Source organism: Caloenas nicobarica, chromosome 3, assembly GCF_036013445.1.
Source record: "Caloenas nicobarica isolate bCalNic1 chromosome 3, bCalNic1.hap1, whole genome shotgun sequence".
Lineage (NCBI taxonomy): Eukaryota > Metazoa > Chordata > Aves > Columbiformes > Columbidae > Caloenas > Caloenas nicobarica.
Genome location: NC_088247.1, coordinates 31984491 through 32008049, shown reverse-complemented (window position 1 = coordinate 32008049; position 23559 = coordinate 31984491). Strand labels below are relative to the sequence as shown.

General features: G+C 40.7%; 1 protein-coding gene across 2 annotated transcripts; it reads left to right on the top strand.

The window, feature by feature from the left end:
• Nucleotides 1–1885: 1885 nt before the first annotated feature.
• On the top strand, nucleotides 1886–22378 carry ASRGL1 (asparaginase and isoaspartyl peptidase 1). 2 transcript variants are annotated; one of them, XM_065632881.1, is made up of 7 exons: nucleotides 1886–2047; nucleotides 3164–3406; nucleotides 7954–8096; nucleotides 12802–12956; nucleotides 17094–17212; nucleotides 19228–19338; nucleotides 21995–22378. In XM_065632881.1, exons 2-7 carry the CDS (start codon nucleotides 3220–3222, stop codon nucleotides 22228–22230), a joined length of 951 nt encoding a protein of 316 aa, XP_065488953.1. In that variant the 5' UTR covers nucleotides 1886–2047; nucleotides 3164–3219; the 3' UTR covers nucleotides 22231–22378. The 2 variants fall into 2 exon arrangements, with proteins under 2 accessions (XP_065488953.1, XP_065488951.1); XM_065632879.1 differs by having other exon boundaries at nucleotides 1886–3069.
• Nucleotides 22379–23559: the final 1181 nt, after the last annotated feature.

The window sequence follows — 23559 nt, the reverse complement described above, 5'->3', positions numbered from 1 at the left end:
AGGTGCTGATCTCTTCTCTGTGGTGATCAATGACAGAACCCGAGGGAATGGCAGGAAGATGTGCCAGGGGAGGTTTAGGTTGGACATTAGAAAAAAATTCTTCCCCCAGGGGGTGGTGGGGCACTGGAACAGGCTCCCCAGGGAGGTGTCACGGCCCCAAGCCTGACAGTGTTCAAGAAGAGACTGGACAAGCCCTCAGACACATGGTGTGAACTGTGGGGTTGTCATATGCAGGGACAGGAGTTGGACTCGATGATCCATGTGGGTCCCTTCCAGCTCAGGACATTCTGTGATTCTATTCCAGTTCTATCAAGTGATGCTTGTTCTTTTGAATTGTAACATTATTAGACTAATATTAAAATTTCAGCTTAAGGTTACTATATAGTGTTCCGCTGTCCATGCAAAAAAAAAAAAAAATTCTTCTAAACTACTTAACCTAACTAACATCAGTTTCCTCTTTTGATTACTACCTCTGAGAGCAAGACAGATATTCCATAAAAAGAAGAGGTACTCTCCAATAATTCACATATGAAATTTAAATTCCTCTTTGTTAACCCATCAGTGACAATGAAAAAACATCCAGGCTAGTTTATTTTAATTAAACCACAATAATTCACTTTAAACCAACCCTCAGGATCAAAACAGACCTTAAATTGAGTGACTGCACATTGCCGTAAATCCTTGTCCTTTTGCACAGCCTTGTCACCTCAACTTCTTGCATGGGCAGAGCAAACTGGATTCACTGGTCACCCTGCAGCCTTGCCTAGAGCAAAAAAATGGAGAAAAAAAGAAGCAAAGAGGCAGTGAACTCAGCAGGAACGGCCAAGGAAGAAGGCCAGCTGCTTGCTGGGTAGAGTTCGTAAAAATGTTGAGAAATTTTTGTTTATATTTTTTAACACAAAGGTAAGGAACTTTGGAATACTTTTTTAAAAATTAAGTCTATTTTACCAATATTTTTCTTTTTCAGGAAGAATTACTTTTAGTAGGTCTTTTTATAGCAAACAACTGTTCACAGAATCACAGAATGTTAGGGATTGGAAGGGACCTCAAAAGATCATCCAGTCCAATCTCCCTGCCGGAGCAGGAACACCCAGATGAGGTTACACAGGAAGGCGTCCAGGCGGGTTTTGAATGTCTCCAGAGAAGGAGACTCCACAACCTCCCTGGGCAGCCTGTTCCAGTGCTCTGTCATCCTCACCATGGAGAAGTTTCTTCTCATATTTGAGTGGAACCTCCTGTCTTCCAGTTTGTTTGTCCCACCAGCAGTCTACAATTAAAAAAAAAAAAAAAAAAAGGCAAGATTATTTCTTGCCTTTGCCGCCTATCTGGCATAAGCGTGTCCACACACACCTTGTCCTCGCCTGCTCCACACCCGCCTGCCCGGACACACGCTGTTCGCACAGGCCCTGCGGCCCCTTCCAGCCTCTCCCGGGCAGCCCGGGCGCTGGGAACGGGAATTACCCGGCGGGAGCGGAGCAGAGGGAGCGGCGGGCACCCGGGACGCGCCGCCGGGTTTCGATGTGGGGCAGAGGTGCCGTTTCTCAGGTTTACCACGGGGGAAATGAGGCGGCGGTGGGTCGTGTCACACCGCAGCTACCGCCTGCCCCGCGCGGCGGCGGCGGCGGGGAGGCCCCGGCCCCTCCGTGGGGGCTGTGCTGCCGGGGAACGCCCTCCCCGCCTCGCCCACAGCTGATCGGGGAACGACGCCGAGAACGGCGCAACGCGGCAGCACCGCTGCCAAGCAGCCCGGGGCCCGGCCGCTCCCGCCGGCCCTGAGGCAGCAGCGCCCGTCCCCGCCCAGGCGGGCCGCCATCTTAACTGCGGGCATGGCTCAGTGCGGTGGGGCCCGCCATGTTTGCTGAGGGCGGCTGCAGCAGCGGCCCCGCCGGGACAGGGCTGTCCGCCTGCCGCCGCGGTGCGTGTGCCCTGCGGCTGGGCCGGCCGCGGCCGCTCCGGGCTGCGCTGGCACCGCCGGCACCGCCACGGGAGCGCGGCCAGGGCGCTGCGCTCGGCGGCCGCGGGGCGCTGCTGGGACGGGGCGCTGCAGGTGGGCTCCAAGCCCGGGGTCTCGCTCCCCGCAGGGGCGGGCGAGGCTGAGCGAGTGCGGGGGGGGCGCGGGGCCGGGCCAGGCCCGCCCCGGGCTGAGGCGTCGCCGCGCCGCCCGACAGGGCTCGATCCGCGGCTGCGGAGAGGCCGGGCTGAGCTGTTCGGCTCCGAACCACCTCCCTTGGCCCCCGCGGCGGGAACAGCGTAGCTGCCGATTGAAATAAAAACTTGAGAGGTCTCGCTGGCGGGATCCTGGGCGGGAATCGGGGCGTCCGTGCCGCAGCCGGGGCTGTACCGCGCAGGCAGCGCGGGCTGGGCGCTGCGGTCCTGCTGCCCGCCCGCCGGCCGACCCGCGCGCTGCGGAGCCCAGGGCTGCGCTGGGGCTGTCCGAAGGGTCTGCGTGTAGGATGAGAAGAAGATCGCTGTTGGGTTTTGCTCCTCACAGCCTCCAAAAATAGCTGGCCCCGGGAAACCGTTTTCAGGTGGAGCGTTTCCTCTGCGAGGTGTCCTAGATTTCGGTGGGAGATGAGGCTGCTTCTCCTTTGCCTTTTCTGGAAGCAAAAAGGTGGTGGCCATCACCAAAGGTGTGTGGCAACGGGAGGCCGTGAGCAGTAACAAGACACTGTTGGCTGCCAGGTTTGAGTGCTTTGTTTTCCTGCGCAAAGTACAGAGTTTTGCGAGAGGTCGGAGGTTTGAACTCCAGGCAGTAGAGCTGGTTAAGCTGTGAACTCGGGCCGGGTCAGGCACTTTTTCGCTGGTTATATTGTATTAAAACAGTGAGGCTGCTCATCTAACAGGAAGAGCAGTCAGCAGGATCGAGAGTCACTCAGATGCTTTGTGCTGTGTAACTAGTAACCTTACCAGACAGGGTTTGTGATAAATCGTAAGGTCAGAGAGTAATTTAGGCTGCAAGGTGCCTCAAAGCAGGGCTGACCTCAAAGTTGCACCAAGTTGCCTGGGGCCTCCTCCAGCCCTGACATGACATTAGGAGCTCCTGGATGTGAGCGCTCAGCTTCCTGAAAGGTAAAATGGTTGCAGTCGAACTGGGTTAACTAACCCCCAGGGCTCTCTCCATGTAGAAGGAAGCAGACACTAAAGGCTCTTCTTTCCAAAACAGGCTGATTACAAGTAACCTGTGTGCACAACTGAAAGCCTCGAGGGGAATTCGGCAGGATGAAGCCTGTCATTGTGGTGCATGGTGGAGCTGGCCGGATCTTTAAAGAGCGAGAAGAGGGAAGTCGTGCTGGTGTCGTCAGAGCTGCGCTGCGAGGCTATGGTATCCTGAAACGGGGAGGCAGTGCCTTGGATGCAGTTGAGGAGGCGGTACGGTCAATGGAAGATGATCCTCACTTTAATGCAGGTAATTTTTCAAGAGCTGAGTTTAAAATCATCATGCATTTCAAGTGTTTTGCCTTGATGCTTCTGAAAATGCTGGCTTGCATTTTCTTTGAATGATGCACATTGCAGTGGAGTAAATACTAGCGTCACAAAATAGTTTATTTCTCTGTATAATAAAATAGCATGGTATGTACCATAGTTTCTTATGCGTACACTTAGGCAGACGACTTACTCTTTTCTCATTTTTTAGTGTTTTATACCTGCCATTTCATTCTTGCAGTGCCATATTACTTTTTGGTAAATCTTTTCCTGTTACTGTGCTGTGTATTCAGTTTTAATACATGGGCTCCTTAACGGAGGATACATTTAGTTAACGTTCATGTTTAAGACACCTGAATATAGCTTGCAGCAGTGTTTAAGCCTTAACACTTGACCTTTACCTACTGCCAGAGAAATACTGTTCTTGGGGATTTGAGGTGTTGTTCTCTTAACTAATGCTTGCAATTAGTGCTTTTGTAAATAATATTACAGAAATAATGCAGTAATGTTATATGTATCATGAATTTATCCAGTTAGGTTCATAACTGAATTTCCTAGCAATTAATGTTAGTTAATGTTTATGTCAATAGTTGAATATTTTTTTCCTCTTCATATGGCCTTAAATTTATTATTTTGATGAATTTCAGTGAAAATGTTTCCCCACTCCCACCAAGGTATGTCAGGAATAAATGTGGAAAGACCAGTCAATGTTCACTGTTTTAGATAACATAGCAATTAGTTTTGTGCACACTTAGTTTGAAGAGATCCTTTTGTTTCTTCTCACCTTGCAGTTGAGAGTGAGGGAGAGCTCTTATGTCATATGAAACTTTCACAGTGTTTTGTTACTGACTTGGCTTGGACATCTTGATTTTTAGAGGATTCAAGCTGAAATCGTGAAGCAGACATAGAGATGTGGTGTGTACTATTATATAATTAACATCAGGGTGGCATTCTCATTTAACTTTTACTTTTCTTCACATGTTCTCTAAATCAGTCACTAGCCTTTAGGACTTTGTTTTGCTCAGGCCAGTAAATCAGTCTCTATTTGGCCTTTGTCTCTCTTTACGCTTCTGAGTTATGTCTCAAAATATCTCTCTGGTGAGATAATTAAGATTTACTATTTTAAAAACAGCAGCTACTTCAGGGCAGGAAGAAATCCTAATTCTTGAGAAGCATCTCAAGAATGTGCTGTCTAACATTAGGTGTCCAATATTAATGTGGAAGTAACTTCAATATAAATTTAAGCTTAAAGATTGTTACATGTCTGTCTTAATCATTCCGTGTACATAGTTGTATACTTTCTTGGTTTCTTACATACTAGTTTCAATGGTTCTGTGTTTAGATGGGAAATAGATTTTAGCTCAGTGTGACTCTCAGTGTAGAAAGCTTACTTTATAATGATCTGTTTAGACTCATTTATTTCACTTGTACACAACAGTCTGAAGCATTTGCATCCTAAGTAGGATCACAATAGCTAGCCATATTCTGTCTTTTGCATATATGCTTTTTTTAACCTTTATGTGGGATCCTGTCCCTAATACTGCTTGTTCTGAGCCACGCTCTCTTGTAACATGCCGTCATTGAACTGATACTTGTGAGCAGTGTATGCTCCTCTAAAAATGATCGTATCATTTGAGCATAGGACCTTAGAGTCTACCGTATACAATGACTGATACACAGTTATAACTTAACATTTTGCTTAACATACGAAGTGCAATATTGGTTTATGACACACTTTTTCATGGTCCAAGGTCACATTTATCCTGACTGAAATATATGTTGAATTATTTTTTGTATAAGGGTGTTTACTTCAATTTGTTCTAACAATATTAATACCTTGTTTGTATATTAAATGAGGAATTTTTAGCAAAATTTGCTTAAACTGGACTTGAGCGTTAAGCCCTTGTTGAAGTTTGACTATGCTGATCTAAGTGGCAAGTAGTCTGGTAATCACTTACAGACACATCTAATTGTGTTAACGCTCATTAGATAGAGCTCCTAAAATGAACTGGAATGGCAAAAATGAGCTGGAAGCCATGTGAAGAGGGCCCTGATTGGAGTGGCTGTTTAAAACTCACTATGTGGCATTTATCTTTGTCGAAGAAAAATCCATTTTAGTGTAATATTTTCTAGGAAAGCACAGACATTGCTAAGAGACAGCAATAAATATTGTGAGGAATGGGCAAAATGATCAAGTTGTGTCCTTTTTTCAATTATAGGATTTAGCCATACTGTGTGGATGCATCTCGACGTAGGCTTGGTCTAGGGACTCAGAAGCTGTATTTTTGTCTAAAACTACCACCTTAGTGACTTCTGCAGCATGTAATTTATAGTGAAGTCATCATGTTCTGCTTGTGATGAGGAAATGGCCATGGTTATATTTCCTTTATGCCATCTCTTTGATGATTAGAAGTGTTAACCAGCTTGATCTGAATACTCCAGATATAAGAGCTGTCATTCCAGTATAGTGCTCCTTGCACACTCTTTCTTCCTCAGCCTTTGCAGGGTAGTGTGGTCTGTAGATAAAGGGAACTGGAGTGCTGCTCTCGGCACCCCCGCTGTGATTTGGCTGATGTCCGACATGTTCGTTGTTTATGTCCCCTTGGATTTTCTGTCTTTTGTTGTCTCTTTTTTGTTGTTTCTCTGCCTTGGCTTCACAAGTGAGCCAAACTTTTTCTTCCAGTGCTGCTGCCAAAGGATACTGTGGCCTCAAGAGGCAGGTAGTCCCAACCCATTGTGCTGGAAGGCAAGTGAAGAGAGAGTCTGTAACAACAGAAAGATGGATTTCTCCTACCTCAGATAACCTGAATTTTAGCATCCAGCCTTGCTGTGGTGCACAAGCTTTCATGGTGATCAGTGGAATGAGGAAGGATGGCTGTACAGCTCTCCAAGGCAAGGGGAATGAATTGTTCTTAGAGGGCACCTATCTCCACTGACTGTAGAAGGAGGTTTTTGTAGGAAGTTGCCTTTGACTACAAGATCTGTCTGAAACTGTGTTCTGCTCAGGAAATTTTAGGAAATCTGAAGGTGTATCCCAGGAGAGATGTCTGGTAGACATAGTATGAATGCAGCGATGAAGGGGGCTGGTAGAGTTTCCCCTGGAACCGTGGTTCTGGTCACTGATACCTGAGCAAAGGGTACCCTAGTTCTAGTGGGAATTCAGTGATCATGGTCTGGAGAGCCTGCCATGTCAAAGGAAGCTAAAAGAGGTTTATCTAAGAAAACAAGACTTATTCCTTATAACAGCATAAAGGAGAAGCTGGGAGACTGATGTTAACACAGGTGGCATAAGGCAGTTACCTGTAAGCTCTTTACAGATAGTGTAGTCTAGAAATTGCCACATTGGGAATGGTGCAGGGCTGAACTCTTGAATAGTTTATGCAGTTGGAGAGGGACAAAAAATAATTTTTTGGGGGTGTGTCTGTGTGTGGCGGGGGGAGCTCTGGAGATTGTAGGAGGATTACAGGATTTTGTTGCCTCCTGTAACAGGATTTAACTTCATATATTTAGGTCTGATGTACATTGGTATAGAAGTCTTGTGTCAACAGTTACTAACAGTGCTTTCTGATCTGCTTTAATGTTGGTTTAACAGAAATAATAAAAACTTCTTTTGCTCTGTACAATGTTCAAGTCTTTCTACCTGAGCTACTGTGTAAGTCTGCCATGGTTTTTTGGTTTTGCTTTTTTTTTTTTTACTTATTTTTAGGATTAGTATTCTCCATTCTTATTAGCAAGGCTTGTGCATTTGATGGCTTACAACTGATTATTCCCCTGTGATAGTTATTTGCTTTATTAAAGGAAAAAAAGCACCTATTTGCATTGTCTCATTTTGTATCTCATTAATTTTCAATTAGGTTAGTGATAGCACTGATAATTATAGAAGAAAATAACTACCCAACATTTTATTACTTGATTTTTGTGTTGGTTTGGTGGGTTTTTTTAATTCCTTTGTCTACTGTTTTTATTTGGTAATGAAGAACTTGTTATTTCAAGCTTTTGCTACACTAGCGAATGGATGCTTTTATTCCGCTCCATCGATTTTGGCAGTTTCTTGGAATGCTATGTGATGTTAATCTGTTGACAGGATTGAACACTACACTATTTTGTTGGGTTCTTCTTTTGGAAGAAGTGTAAAGGTAAAATAGTTTTATGTACACTCGAAGTGATCTGAGGGATAAAGAATTCTGTTCATGATTGTTTGTCATTTTAACTTTTGTACCTAGTATATCATTTTGGATGGGATTGGAAGTGTGTTTTTCATCTTATAAAAATAAAACTCAATTTTAAAGTAGATGTACCCAGTGAGACTTCTGTTAATGGCTGGATTTTGTGGTTATACTCAGCAATGTTTCTGCTGGTTTGTTTGTATTCAGGAGATACTTTCAATACGTTAGACAACAAACTGGGAAAGAGAAAGTTTGCTTGATGAGGTACAATAATTGAATCACCTGATGGTTAGCTCTTAATGACTTTCTTCTTTTTCCCTTCCTCCTTGATTTTTTTTTTTTTTTTTGGTGTGTGTGTCTTTAGGCTGTGGATCTGTTCTAAATGAAAAAGGTGAAGTAGAAATGGATGCCATTATCATGGATGGAAAAAATTTAGACTCTGGAGCAGTATCTGCAGTTAAATGTATAGCAAACCCAATAAAACTTGCTCGACTTGTCATGGAAAAGGTATGCTGAATATGTACTTGAGTATGACGCATTTTTTCGTTTTAGAACTTCATCCAGTACATTGATACACATCGATGATGTTTGTGTAGTGCTTTAAAGCAGGAAAGAAGAGAGAAATAGATGGTAGTATTTGGAAACTATGGTCATGACCATGGAGAACTTTTATTTTAAGGGTTTTTGAGAGTTAGTTATTAAAAATAATGTTCTAAGGAAACAAAAGTTCTGCCATGCAATCGGAAGCTCAAGGAGAAATTTACCTATACGTGTCGATCACCTGTAGCTCCACAGCTGGTGTTCAAGATTTTAAGTTGTGCGGTTTTTGTTGGCTTGTCCTTTGAAGAGATTTCATGCTGTCACCGAGTCTTCTGCTTGATCCTGCAATATTAAAGTTGGATAATGTACTGTTGACTTTGCAATGACACAGAACTTAGTTAAATGACCCAATAACATACTTGGCCATGTGACACAGTCTTTTGTTGTTGGCCTTCTCCATTGTGACCTAGACAGATGGTAGCCCTCGTGCAAAGTCGTGGTCTTCCAGCAGTAAAATATTACATTAGCACTATGTGATGGTGACAGATTTTCCAAGAGAATCAATTTTATCAGGGCAGCGACATGATTATTACTTGACCTTCTATGTAAAATCAATCCCACCTTACTCCACTAAGAAATCCTTCTGATATCTGTCACAGCAGATGTCTCTCATTTTTCATAAATGGTTCAACTGGTGTGGTTCAGGATGGAATAGGTCATTTGTGTGATATGTGCATCCATTTTACAATTACTAGACTGTGACACTGATCGAGAAGTTTGTACTGTCTTTGGAGTTTGTGTTTTCCATCCTGCTAGTGCAGCTGCTTCATTGTTGAAAAGAGTTCACATTTGCAAAAACACTTATTAAAATATGGGATTTATATTTCTTTAACCTTTCAAAGTGGCTTTTCAGGAAACAAAGTCTCTTCTGTTGTCTATAAAGATAACTGAAAAACATCATTTGTCCTCAACAGCCTCCAAAGAAGATAGGCATTATTTTTGCCCTTAACTGGAGGATGTTCTGCTTTTACAATCAGAACTTTTCACTAAAATACTTTTAAAAATGTGTGTCCACTAGAAAACAATATTAAAACTTGCGATGAATCAGCTTTTTGTTCTTTCATATGGGATTTATGCTGTCATGTAACTAGAACAAGTAAGCGTAGCTAGTAGACAGCTTTGCAAGACCACCTCCTTTGTCTGTCTTGTCATTGTGTGGTGCTTCTGGTGTTCAGAAATAGAGGCTAATTTTGAAATGAAACAATAAAATTCAACTGTACAGGATCAAGTATAATGGTATAGCCCTAACCCCATGACATTTTATGGTAAAGTGTATTACTCTGCTCAGATGCAAAAAAACCCCTGTGTAGATGACAAAGTACAAATGTAAATATTGGCCTAAATTGCTTGATATGGCTTGAGGTGAGTTTCTGCTGTCTCTCCAGTTGGAATACCAACTGATGTTACTCTTCTGTTAATCTTGGGTAGGAACTTTGGGACACCAACCCAATCTATTTCACAGTACTTTTTGGAGCGTATTTGGTTTAGTGTGCATAATTAAAAATACCTTGAACTCTGTGACCCGTGGATAATAAAACTGTAGTTTTCCTGGGGTTCCCCAGTGGTTTTGAGATGCCTCACTGCCTCAAGGAATTTTGAAACATGTAGCGCCCAGAACCAAACAAATAAAGCAAAAAACCACTTCCCACCCGCTTGTAATTTTCTGTATTTCCATTCCTATTATGGAACAATATGGGCTCCATCTGGTGGCCAGAATAGCTCTTCTAGATTGTTGTTGGGCACATTTATCCTGTGTGCTGTTGCGTTCTCACTGGGCTCAAACTTGTCCAAATTCACAGGGTAGAAGAAAGGAGGGAACCAGAATAATTTCCACTTGTGATTTAATATGCTATTGAACACAGCAACCTCTAGAGATGGAAAGCTTTTAGTACGCTAGCTAATTAATTCAACAAATCCTTGAGAAAGCATTTAAATCACTGTTGAATTATTCCTGTTTGTATCGAACAAAAATAGAATGATACATTGAAATGCGGGGTTTTTTTGGTTGGTGGTTTGTTTTTTGTGTGTTTGTTTCTTTGTTTTTAATGGGACATGTAATCCCCCTCAGCTTCAACACTTCATTAGATAGGCATCTTGTGAAAATTAGAATGCTGATTCATTGGTATACATGAACTGTGTGTATATTTTCCCCTACTGTATCATCTAACTCTTTACATTAGACACAGGAGAATTTAGCTGAGAACATAGGCTTCTCAAGGCAAAGGTGCAAATTTTTGCTGTGCTCTGTGCACTGCCAAGCTTGTTAAATAAAGAACAGTGATAGTCTGAATTTCAGTCCAGCTGCAGAAATTTGAGGGATTTTCTCTTCCCTTTTTCCCATGAAATTAACTAAACTTGCCAACATTTGTTGTTTATTAGTAAGATTTCTGGAACCATTTATTCATTTATTTTGTCCTTTGGATTATTTTGTATTAAATAAATGTGTCCCAGATAAATTAGGCACTTGAGAAAGTCAGCAAACATATTAATGAAACTGTAGAAGGATGAGACAAAAATGTGCTTTTGGGTTGTTTGACAATGTTCTAGCAGCTCTTTTGATCAACAAGGTATATTGAAGAGAAAAGCAAATCAAGTTCTGCTTAAGATACCTTACCACGAAAAACCAAAACACCACAAGACTGTTATAGAAGTTTATTCCTCTATATTGCAAGTATTGTTTGTGCAGCTCAGGAAGGTGGGTACGTTATCAGAATCTACATATGGGAGGGAACATTTGGAAAAAAGTTTTAAGAAATAAGTTCCATTTTTTACAATAAAACTTGCGGGTTTTTTAAACTTATTTAAAGGATGATTTAGGGTTTTAATTGCCGAATAAAGCAAGTGATGGAGGACACAGCCTTCCTCTTACAGATAAAGTCGAAAGAAAAGATGGATGCATTTCATAAAAATAAAGCAAACACCAAAAAAAACCCCAACCAAACAAAAAAAAACCACACCAAAACTGATTTGGATCATGTGCTTGTCGTGGTTTAGTGGCAGAGGGGGGCAGTATCACACAAAGAAGTGACTTTTAAAGTCGGAAGAACGCTTGAGCTTCGTTAGACAGAGGCAGGTCTTTTATGGTCTGGTGCCAGCACTTGGCGTGTGAGCCTATTGCCCGTCTCACGGATGCAGAGGGCTCATCCTTGAAACTCTCGCTCTTGTTCCCTAAGGCTGTACTCTTGGGAATTGGGGACTTAATTTGTCAATAGAAGGACATCTAAATTCTCAGAAATGTTTGATGTCAGGGCCACCACATGGATGAATGACTGTTCAGGAATGTTTCTGAAGTGTAGTCACGTTTCCTGCTTGTGCAACCATCTGAAGGGGTCAGAGCAGAGGCTGTAATAGGCTGGAGCAGAGCTCAGTGTCTGTGGTTTGGGAAGAGGTTCAGCTCAAATCCTTCGAAACAATGCAGTCCTCTGGGTTGGCGTTGGTGGTGATGGCTTGTCATTGCTTTAGAAATCAACAGGAGCTGATGGTTTGCAACATCTTAAAGCCTGAAGCTTTGAGACTGGTAAATGTCCTGTGGAATGCAGCATGACACAGTAATACCCAACTTCTGGCATTCCCACTTCAGGCTGAGAGACCGCTGCTGCGGTCTCCTGCTTGGCTCTACAGGCTTGCTGCCCCCAGCATCACGTGGTTCTACGTTTTGGACCTCTGCCTTTTTGGTACTTGTGTGCTGTGCTGCTGCATGGATGTAAAAGCTTGTTCGAAGTTAGCTGCTCTGCTCTAAAATGACTCCATGCCATATAGTCAGACCACTGCTCCTTCAGAACCTTCCTGGACACTAATAAGCAATTAACAGCTCTGTAGTGGTCCAAGAAGTTGATGTTTATTTTTGGACACAGATTTCTCTAAAATAGGAATTCTCTAAAATAGGAATTAACCACGCAGTACAGACTTTGAAACATGGAATTAACTAAGGTTGTTGGCTTAAATCTGGTCCAAGTGCTTTGCTAAATAAAGGAATCAAAACAGAGCTTCTCCAAATGTTGTTAGAAGAAAGCAAACATTTTTTTTTGTCAAACCTGTGAGAACAATATTCTGTACTTAAATTTGAAAATCTGGGTCTATATGAGTAGCAGCTAGTTGAAGGAAGTATTTAGAATAAAATGGTTCAGCTGATGTTAAGAAACACCTTAGTGTATGATATTTACATTTCTGGGTTATTTTACAGGGTGTAATACTTTCGAACAGAACAGGAATTTACTTACCATTCTTTCCAAGTGAAATCCTTCTAGATCTCTTAGTTAACTGGACAAAACAGTTAAGTAGTGATTTGGTGATTGGAAACAGTACAGAGAAGTTTCATGCTAATTAGCAAAAGCAAATTTACCAATTTTTCTTTTCCCATTACAATAAGTATTAAATAGATAAATGCCATTCTTTGATACTAACGGTGAAAGTTTGTATCTGTGTTTTGGAGAGCTGAAAATCTTTTGGGCTAGTTGAAGAGGATATAGGTGTAGAAGTCTAAACAGTTTAAAACAAAATTTGGAAATTGTTTTTGTGTGGCTACTTCTAAAAATAAAGAGTGATTATACAAAACTGCTCTGTACAAAACAAAATAAGAATTGTCAATTAATCTCTTGCCTTTCTTCTGTAGACGAAGCACATGCTGCTGAGTGACCACGGTGCACACCTGTTCGCTCAGGCCATGGGTGTTCCTGAGATTCCAGGGGAGAAACTCATAACTGAGAGATCCCGGGAGAGATGGAAGAAGAACCTTGAACCAGATTCCAACCCTGAAGAATTTCAGAAGTAGGGTTTTTATAAAATATTTTTTTCTTTTAAAATTCAGGTGATTTAACTTGTGCTATCAATTTAAAAAAAAAAAAGCGCCAAAGCTTGATGGCCTGTGTTCAGACTCCAGACTATCTCAGTTGCGAGTGTTACATGGTTTGATACAGTTTTCAGAGTGTGTTCTCGATGGAAGTAATGAAAAATCAAGCTTTCAATGACTGGAACAAACTTGGACAAACTTGTTGATGCTTAAGAAGGGCGTTGGTGACTTTGACATAGGGTAAGTTTTGTGGCATTAACAGAGGACAAAATTAAGATTTGATATTGCTCTTAAAATCACCAGTTAGAGAAGTGCATAGAGTTAACAGCAGGCATCACTTTATATAGTTCTTTTCTGTGGAGGAACTATGGTTTTAGAAAATGTCCAGTCCACATTTTAAAACAAGTCCATAAAAAAAAAAAAAAAAGCTGATCTTGCTTAAGGAGATGGTCAGATTTGTCTTTGAACTGGATTAGGTAGTTAAACAACGTCAGATTTTGACCAGTAACTCCTTATGAGTGCTGGTTGTGGCTGTTGATTATTGTAGATAAGAATGAAAAAATTGACCAAGTTCAGTGCAGTTGTGGGTGTGAAAAGAGATGCTACTGGATGGAATTGCACAATAGCAAAATGAAAGTCACTTGAAAAATAAGCAAGTTTCATATGAAGTAGAGAGGAAGGTGAGGTGGATGAGAAAGGAAGGAAAATCATCAGGTATCAGATATGGTTTTTTATGCCTGTGAGGCAGGCATAAATACTAAATTGTTTGGAGCTTTTATTTGTATGTCAATGGTTGTGGCATAGGAAAATACTCTATGACATTTTCTAAATGCTGTATTACATCATGTTCATCTGTTCTGTGAAACAGCAGTAATGAGAGAAGCAGAGCTGAAGAATTTGTAGATCAAAAGGAGGAAATTTCTTCAGTGGGCACATTAATTAAAGTCCATGAAATAAGGCCATAAAATACAAGCTGTATGTTACTTTCAGGAAGTTGCTAGAAGAAAAACATTTTGTGAGACAAGTGTAAATATAGTCTTGCAAACAAAGTGAAGTTGTTCCTTGACCATAGTGTCTCTGTCGCAGTTCGTCTTGTATCCAACAGAAGTTTTCTTTTGATCCATGGTCTGTCCAAGGACTATGTGGTATTATAATTCATTACAAAGAATGTTGAGGATGGTGTAGCCCCTTACTGCCACTTGGTCTTCTGAATATATGAGTCGGAATGGCATGGCATCTGAGTCCCCATTCATTCTTTATAACTGGGGGTTTATTTGTTTTTCTTTTGTTTTGTTTGGGGTTTTTTTATAACACTTTTAAGAAAATGCTGAAACTGAAGATGCCTGTTCTGGAAAATCCGATAAAAAAAGGCTTGTGTATTTCTGAAGGGCTCAAGACTTTTTCTTATCTTAGCCACACTGTTCTTTTTCTGACAACCAGTGGCCAAAACATCAGCATAAATTTACAAAGTTGAAAATGGGTCTTTTTTAATGCAAGCCCATTTGTTCCTGTATCACATGTGGAATATTCTTTTACCCTGTTATGTCCACAGTGATTATGCAGAAACTTGCCTGAGGCAAACAGGCAGAAGGTGAAGTAGTATTAGTCAGAGGCAACATAATACCGGGTCACACTAGGAATTTGGAAGTTGGTGTGTACTTTACTGCCAGTCCTCTGGTCCTAACAGTGTTGGAAACCTTGGGGGTTCACAGCTTTCCAAGCAAAGTTTGGTGTCTCCAGAAGAGAGACCTTTCTCTTCTGCTGGTTGGAAGCCTGCATTCATCTATGTTAAAAACTTGTGATTCCATTGCATGGACATCACAGCATCGTGTGCACCGTTCGCTGAGCATACGGAGTGGTTTGGTTTATTTTCAGTCGCTCATTCCAAAGATTCTGACCAGTTGAGAATTGCTGGAGATTGCTTGAGAGCCCCACAGAAAAGGAGTTGAGTCTGGCCATAAGGTAGAAGATGGGCTACTAGTCCCTCTGTGAACCACAGCACAAGAGTAATTCCTGGAGGTATTAAATAAAAGAACCCTGACAGCAATTGACAGAAAACCCTACTTCTGATGCAATGCAAAGAGGCAAAATAGCAGATACTTCACTAGTTAAATGGGCATAGAATAAGTGCATATAATTTCATGGGTACTGGACTGTGAAAGATTTAGACAAAAGGGAACGAACAAATCCAAGTGATCCATTCTGTATCGCAGTATATGCGGTACATAATAATTATCGATTGAACAAAATCATTATTACTAATAGTATGCTCTGATATACTACAGGTACTCTGGGATTCTTACTACTATCACTAAGTAATGATAGATAATTATATGATATCTGTACTTAAAAAGTTTTGCCTGCCTTGGTAATGTTTCTGAGTCAACTAGCTGTGCCTTTGTTCTGAAGATGAACAAACATGATACTGAAGCAATAAAAATGTTTGAAGGGACAATAAGAAATTGAGTGTAGTTGTCTATTTGCTCTGTGGCAGATGAGGTGTATCGGACACATGCTTTTTGTTATTTATCACTCATTGAGCTCTTGTACCTGAGCAGGTAGCTGCTGCGTATGTGATCTGTGTACTTTCATTGTTCTCACAGTTGCTTAAGGTAAATACAAACCTAGGAAAAATGTACATCTGGATGCACCTTTCTTAACTTCTGAGAAGCATCTAATTCTGGTTGGTTGAAGGTGCCACATGAGTGTGCAAGGAAGTATTGAATTTACTAATGCTCTTCAGCAAACCATTTGTAACAGATGGATGGGTGGGAAGCCCATCTGCACCATCATATCAGTTTGAGATGAGGTCTGTCTCCACATAAATGTCAGAGCAGTTTGTAAGGCCTGTGATTCATCAGTCAACTTTGAATTGCTGTGAATGAAGTGTAGGGACTGACAGTATGATGTTTTATATAAGCAGGGGGGAACAGGAAGTTGGTTCTCTGAGGAGTCGACTGTGGGTTTCATGGTACACAAAGACTTTGTCTGACGTAATTAGCTTAGATTTTGGAAGGGCCATAGACCCTCACCAGTGCCCAGGCAAGTTCCAAAGGTATTCCCGTTCCAGTCACCTGTTGAGCAGTTCCTCCAAGGATTGTTAGAAATTCTTTTCCTGTGTGAAGAGGTGTAGATTTTTCTGGCATACCTCTCCTAGCCAGATACTGGTTTTTGTTTCTACATGATTTGCCAAGATTGGAACATGTGGACAGTCAAATTGTTGCTTCTCAGTAATGTCTTGCTGCTCAGTGCAGCAACTGTTACAGTAAGTTACAATAGCTTTTTTCTCTGAGTATGAATACATATGTATATTTTAAGGAGTCTATTATGTATGACTTTTCTGTGCTGAAGAAATAAAGCAGTAGTTGAGACTTCTGTTTTCTTCAGTGCGTAACGTTTTTTAAGCTGCTGTGTGGTTTCAACAGATTCTACTGGCCAAGTGATTTAAACCTCAAGATTGCTTAGCTACTGACTACAAAGACAAAAATATGTATTAATGATGCATTGTGAACAATACTAGTTGAAAGGCACATAAATAACCTTTTTTTTGTGGCTTTCAAGCATTTAGGGGAATAAGGAAGAGGAAAGAGGAGGAACAGGAAGGAAATGATTCAGTGCATTCATGACATGACTCGCCTTTTCTGTATTCACTTGTTTACATGCATTGTCATTAATAATTCCGGTTAACCTCCCATCGGGACAGTGGAGACAATTCTTGTGTTTTTGAGTTGCTGTTTAGGGGAAAGTTGGGTGTTGGGTGTGTCACAGCCAAAAAACTACTACTGAACTGTGATGGCTGGAAATATTTCTGCCCTGTGTGGTTTTGTTTTGTGGGTTTTTTTCCTCCCAAATTCAAATTTTCCGTGCTAGGAATGTAAAGAAGTCATAGGGGGAAAAAAAAAGGCGCTTTCTATTCTATTAAATATAAAGATGTGGGAATTATTGCTTATTGCTTGTTATTTTTGTAACAACAAGCATGGTAATAAATAGCTTTATGATGAGCAGTAATTTTTTTGCAGTCATCTTTTTTTAAAGCTACCTGGAAAATAAATGCAACATGCTTTGGCAGGTATGCTTTAATTCTACCTAATTTTGTGAACTGTTTTTCTTGGCAGAGACCTTGGAACAGTCGGTGCTGTTGCTATAGACAGTGAAGGAAATGTAGCTTGTGCAACATCCACGGGAGGACTCTCTAATAAACTGGTTGGCCGTGTTGGTGACACAGCATGCATAGGTATGCGGTGTGGGGTCTTGCCTCTCAAAGAGAAAGATGTATCACACACACGTGAAATGAAACATAAGTACTGGACATCTGAAAGGGAGGTCTAACATTCAAATGTATCAAAACTCAAGCTCTTTAACACAACATGGAGATTGCAAGTAGGGATTAGGAGTGGAGGTGTGGTGCTGTCATCATCATCCAACACTTTTCTGTCTGAAAAATGGGGACTGGCATTTGTTGTTTCTGTCCTTTCCCGGATGCTAAGTTCTTTGGGTTTTTTTGGTTGGTTGAGGGTTTTTTTGTTTGGCTGGGGTGGTGGTGGTGTTGGTTGGTTGTCTTCTGTGTGTTTGTGGGGTTTTTGTTGGGGTTTTTTTTGTTGTTTTTTCTGTGTTTCCTTTTGTTCATTCTAATAAAGCTCTCCTTTTGTACATCCGTGCTCACAGCTGAATCAAAAAATGTAGCCTGATCCATACTAAGATGCTTTTTTCTTGATACTTAAGGAAAGTGGTGTAATTGTAATTACTGTTTGTTATATGAGTGAGCCAGAATTGTAAAATTACTGGCAGCTTTGAGTAAATTCCTGTTCTTAGAGAGCCCTGATAAGACTGCCTCAGAGCCTAACAGATGCGGTGTGGAATAAAGGAAATATTTTAAGAGATCTATTATCCAAGTATAAAGAGACACTTAAAATCCTTTCCCCAGACTTGTTCCTCTCATGAGACAGACTTGCCATTTGATTGCTTCAGGGTTCTACCATACAGCTGGGATTTGGAAAATAATTATTTTTAGTAAAGCTTGTTCCAAACTCAAACAGCACTGCTGTTAGCAGTACATGGTTATTGTAAAACTAATACTAACTTTCTCTCACAGCCTAAATTGCTAATATTTTGGTACCCTCTGCATTTTGACTATGATTTTCAGCTTCATTTCTGACTGCAGCCTTCTGACTGCGAATACTCTTCTCTTGCATAGATCAAGTTCAGGGCTTCTATAGTATGGGACATAGGTCTGTGAAGGACAAGTGAAACTGGGCACTGGTGAGCATATTGCCTGCAACTTTTGCTCTTACTAGACATCTGCAGGATTTGGTATAGAATTGCTAGCTGTCCTTTTAAATATTAGAGCCTTTTGAAAGGGGGCTTGGACAGACTGATTGTGGCAGTGTTTTTCCATGTGTAAATCACGGTTCAGGGAAAGGGTCTAATCTGATCAAGAAAGTACAGAATGGAAGAAACTTTCATTGCTCTTCTATGCCTCTTTCCCCTCTCGTCGTACCTTGTTTATAATGCTGTGGTATGCTCCTCCTCTGCTCCTGGGAAATATTTTTCTTAGGAGATGTGCTAGAAACTTGGGTGTTGAGCAAGTGGCAGCTTGGTGGAGAACAGGGTGTGGAATGTGCCAGCAAAACAAGGATGGGAGAGGAAAAAAAAAAGGGGGGGGGGGGGGCGCGGAGTGGGAGTTCAACAGAAGGAGCACTCTGTTTGTGGTGAGGACTTGCAAGATTCTTCAGGGGTGCTTTGTTATGCTTCACTAGAGTCCAGGCTCTTCAAATGTCGTATCTGCTTTTGCTCTTGTGGATTAGCACCCCTCAAAATTTGGTCAATTCACCAGTGTCCTCATGAGATCTTCCTTCATACCTTCTTAATCAGTAATGTGTGACCTGGCATTCTGCATCCCATCGCTATCTTGCTGATCCTCATTATACCGTCCCTTGCCGTTCTGGAAGATGTTTTTGTCCATACCTGTGAAGTGTTGGCCTGCTTCTGCTTCATATACCACAAGCAGATCACTAGTCTTCTAGCTCATAACTTGGCAACTGACTTCATCCAGCTGTTGTTGATCTCTTTCATATATTTTACTTTTCAAACTGAGGCAGAAATGAGAAGGAAGTTAGTTACTGACACTTTGCTTCCAGAAATGCACAGAAGTGCCAGACTTTTAGGAAGAAATATTCTGTACCTATTTTAAACAGTGCAGAGCTTGTAAATTGTATTACAGAATATTGCCTTTTTTTCCCCTCTGAAAAGGAAGTGGAGGTTACGCTGATAACCGTTCTGGTGCCACTTCAACCACAGGACATGGGGAGAGCATTATGAAAGTGGTCTTAGCCCGACTTATCCTCTATCACATGGAACAAGGTAAGTTCCAAACTTTCTGTAAGCTCAAATAATGAAGATGGGAAACATTGCCTAATGACAAGTTTCAGTTTATGTACTATCATCCTAGAACAGTTGGCAGAAGAGTTGCTCCCAGGAGTGTGTGGATGGGTCACCTCTCTGTAAAAAACAAAACAAAGTGCTAAAGTATTTAAAACTCAAGTGGACAGAAGTATCTGTGCTGCTTGATGTTTAATCATGCCTTGGATCAATGTACGTTGAGAGACATTATTGTCTACTTTGTTTAACTGGAGGTCCAATTAATAACTTTTTCCCCCAATTTTAAACTAAATGTTTGTGAACAAAGAAATAGAAAACAAGTAAAAGTAAGATACTTTAAAGAAAGCAGTAGGGGAGTGTTAGAGATGGATAATCAGAGCTGAAATAAGAAAGCATAGAATATCACCTTTCCAATAAACTGTACTGGTTTTTATTTTAACAACACTGATTATAGCAACAGAAATGCTTTTAAGAGGTTTTAACTGTGATTTAAGTTTTTATTTTGTTTTGGAAAATATACTAAACTGACTGGGTGGGTATGTGGTAAACAGCTGACACAGTATGTCTTCTGTGACTGTAATATAATCTGGCTGTGGGGTGACCCTTTGGAGCTTTACCTTCATGAGTTAGTCTGGCATCTAAACGCTTGATTATATTACAGCCTGTAAACATACCCAGACAACCTACTTGTATTCCATGCAGTTGAAGAACCATTAATATAGATATCACCATTATTTTTAGAAAGCCATAGCTTTTGGGCAGTACAGGATAACTGGCTTTGAGATCAACTGAACTGGAAGTAGCTGAAAAATTTTCAGTTTACATTTTCCTTGGAGAAGCAGTAAGTAGAGGGACAAGTAACAACTGAGAATATTTTTCTTATGCTTTTTAGAGCTGTTTGCATATAATTGGTGCATTTCTCTGTAAATCTCTTGGCTGCTGTGATAGTTTCGGCATAAAATACAACCTACAGATTATCTCCCAAAGCTGTAACATGTTACGATCTGCCCTTACTCTCTATATTAAGTCCTCTATATTCAGTTTGTGAATGGCCTTCTAAGCAGTATTTATGTATAAACCAATTTCCTTTCTGGCTTGAAGTTAACTGCATTGTAAAACCTGTGCATTGATAGCAGTTGTCTGGCTTGTGACAAATCAGTATGAAAGGCAAATGAGGCTTTTTTTTTTTTTTGAGAGAGAAAAAGAAACAAAGATAATGAATCCACATATGTGCATGTTTAATTGGTTTGTACTTGTTCACCCTGCCCGTGCTTGCTCTACCTTCAGTCATCCGGCCCAGAAGTATAACTCAGATGCCAGGAAAATACGTCAGCAGTAGGCTTCCCCCCACCACCCCTCATTTCCATGAAGGCGCTGAAAACAAACCCTCAACTTATTATAACTTTTTGAGTCCTTAAACAGTCAACTGAAGTTGCATACCTTAGAACAACTATAGAGCTCTTTCATAATTCCGTTCAATATTCAGGAATTCACATCCTAATTATCTTCTTTTAGACCAATGCTGCAAAATTTACTTTCATATTTTAGGAGTGAACTGCTTTGCTAGTCTTTTAACAGCTGTTGGAATCTCTGTCTTATGGTGGCAGCTGTTGTCTTTTCGTAAAATCAGACAGTGAAATACTGACCCTTTGAAGTCAGTGCCACCGACTTGAATAGTCACAGTGTCACCCGTAATGTCAGAGAAAGGAGCTTTATCCTGTCAGTCACCAGTGCTGTGAATAATTCTGACTCTGCTGGTTTTGTTTGGTTTTAACTCAAAATTTGCAGAGAAGGCATGAAGGTCAGTTTTTGTTCTGCAACTTAAGCTGCATAACATTACCGATGGTATATATCTTGGAACAATTAGGGTAAGCCAGCTGCATTGCCAAATATATATTCATACATATATATATAGTGAACAAATATTCTCCAGCTGTTACAGGCCTGTGTGTATGATGTGCACATTAACTTTGATTTATTTATAAAATATTCCTGTTAATATGAATTAATTGTAATGAAAAGATAAAGTTGCTTTGCTGGTCCTTTCTCTAATATCTAGTACATTGAGTCCTGACCTTGCCTGATAACTTTCAGAAGTTTCAGGAAGAGTAACGCTGATGTTTGCTTTTGATAAATTATGACAATAGGAAATATGTGCTTTGAGATCCATTATAGCCAGTGGACTTGGAGCATAGATGATGACTGAAATTTTGGATTGTTTCGATGTGGTTTGGTTTGTTTGTTTTTTTTTTTTCAAATTGTAAATGCTTTAGACCTAGCTTGTGACAAACCTTTGATGGAAAGCTTACAGATTGGCATTTTTCCCTTCAAATGCTAGCATAAGAAATGTGTTTCAAACATAGAGTTCATGAGTTAATCTATATCAAACACTGAAGCCGAATTACAATCTGAAGCTATTTAAGACCCGTCGTTGTAGCAGCACCACACCATAGCAGCTATTAGCAACTGTCCAGAGCCTTCCTACAAATAGTTCCTTTGCTACACTGGAAATTTCTTGCTAATTTAGTTGAAGGAGTAATAGGATTTGGCTGGCTCCATGGGGAGGGGTGAAACTTTAGGGAATTGAAAAACTGACTTCAGGACAGATACCATGAAGTTACCTTGTTCTTCTTTTCAGGATTGTCACCAGAGGTGGCTGCTGACACTGCACTGGACTACATGAAGACACGAGTTGGGGGCTTGGGGGGTGTCATTGTTGTTAACAGTTCAGGAGAGTGGGCAGCAAGGTTCTCCACCAAGCAGATGTCCTGGGCTACGGTAAAGGATGACCAGTTGCATTATGGGATTTATGCTGGGGAAAGGCACACAAAATCTGTTGATGAAGCACTTGCATCTGAAAGGGAGGGATTCTGAGGATGAAGAAACATGGACTAAGGAAGAATGAGTCTAATTTTTGCTGGAGGACAATGACAGTTGATTTCATCTTTCTGAAATATCTGTACTCTTGATTGGTTCACAGGCATTGCCACATTTACAGTCAAAATGAAACCTAGACATGGTTCTTCAGTGGTCATGGATATATGTATAGTGTTTATTAATACCTTCAGGAAGTCAGGAGATCCTTCTGTTCTAGATAAGAAAGAGAATGGTTGGTAGGTTTCTTGGTTAGAGACGACAACAAAGTAGGCTACAATATGTGGACAGTTAATAGGATTGACTTAATATCTGGGGTAGTAGTAAAGAAGGTCATGATTTCAATAAACATCAATAAACCAGCAATCCTTGCTAATCAAATACAAAGGTTATAGGCACCTTTTAAATCTAAACATGTTACAGAGAGACAATGATTAACTGGAAAAATAATGATCTAAAATCAAGTGATAAAAGGAAGCTGTACTGAAAGACATAAAACTGCCTCTTAAGCTTCTTGTGTGCAGTCTGAAATGTTTTCTGGTGAGGTTTTCTCTTTAAAAAGAATTTATGTTCTGCTTTATCTCTGAGACAGCTTCATCATTAAGATTTTGTATTTTTAAAAGAAAGAGCAAAATTTCGATTTTCTGGCTGAACTATATTTTTTTCTGTGTTTAAAACTGTGTAATAATTTTATAGATTTTAGCTGGTGACTAGATTTCCCTTGGGGACAGACTGTATGCTATAATTGCATGCCATCATACTGTGGAATGTTCCCTTTACAAGATAACCAGAATAAACATAGCAAAAATTGAAACTACTCATACCTGCGTCCCAACAACAATATTGGGCTGGCTCAGACAGAAGGGTCAGGTTGCCAAGTTGTCTAACCCGCTCTCTACTTTGATCCATGGTTTGTTAGACGTTGCAGATGGCCGGATGGGGACAGTGATGGTTCACAAGTAGATGGTTCATGCAAAACAACCATGGAGTATTTGCGTGCTTTGTTGCACAGAAGATAACGTAGAAGACGGCTACTATCTGATCATTAGCAGTTTATGAAACAATAACAGTGTTTAAGATGTGCTCATCTGTAGAGAGAAGTAGTCTTCTGAGTAAAAAATAATTAATTTCCCCTTCTGTGCGTGAGATGCCAATCTTACAGGGCCAGACTGTTCTGTGAAAAAAAAAAAAAAAGTTATTGTTTTAGCTTCATTTCTAGCATATCAAGGTAATCCAGGTTTTTGTTGTCAAGATTCTGCTTGTCCTCACCTGTCCCCCCTAGATCAAATTCAGGACAGGCAATAGGAAATATGATCTCCTCAAGTTCTG

Bases quoted from the DNA above. Each gene is read 5' to 3' on its own strand.
- ASRGL1 (XM_065632881.1), top strand. From the start codon at position 3,220: ATGAAGCCTGTCATTGTGGTGCATGGTGGAGCTGGCCGGATCTTTAAA. The intron at 8,097-12,801 runs GTATGCTGAATA...TTTCTTCTGTAG, and splicing joins CTCGACTTGTCATGGAAAAG to ACGAAGCACATGCTGCTGAG. The intron at 12,957-17,093 runs GTAGGGTTTTTA...TTTTCTTGGCAG, and splicing joins AACCCTGAAGAATTTCAGAA to AGACCTTGGAACAGTCGGTG.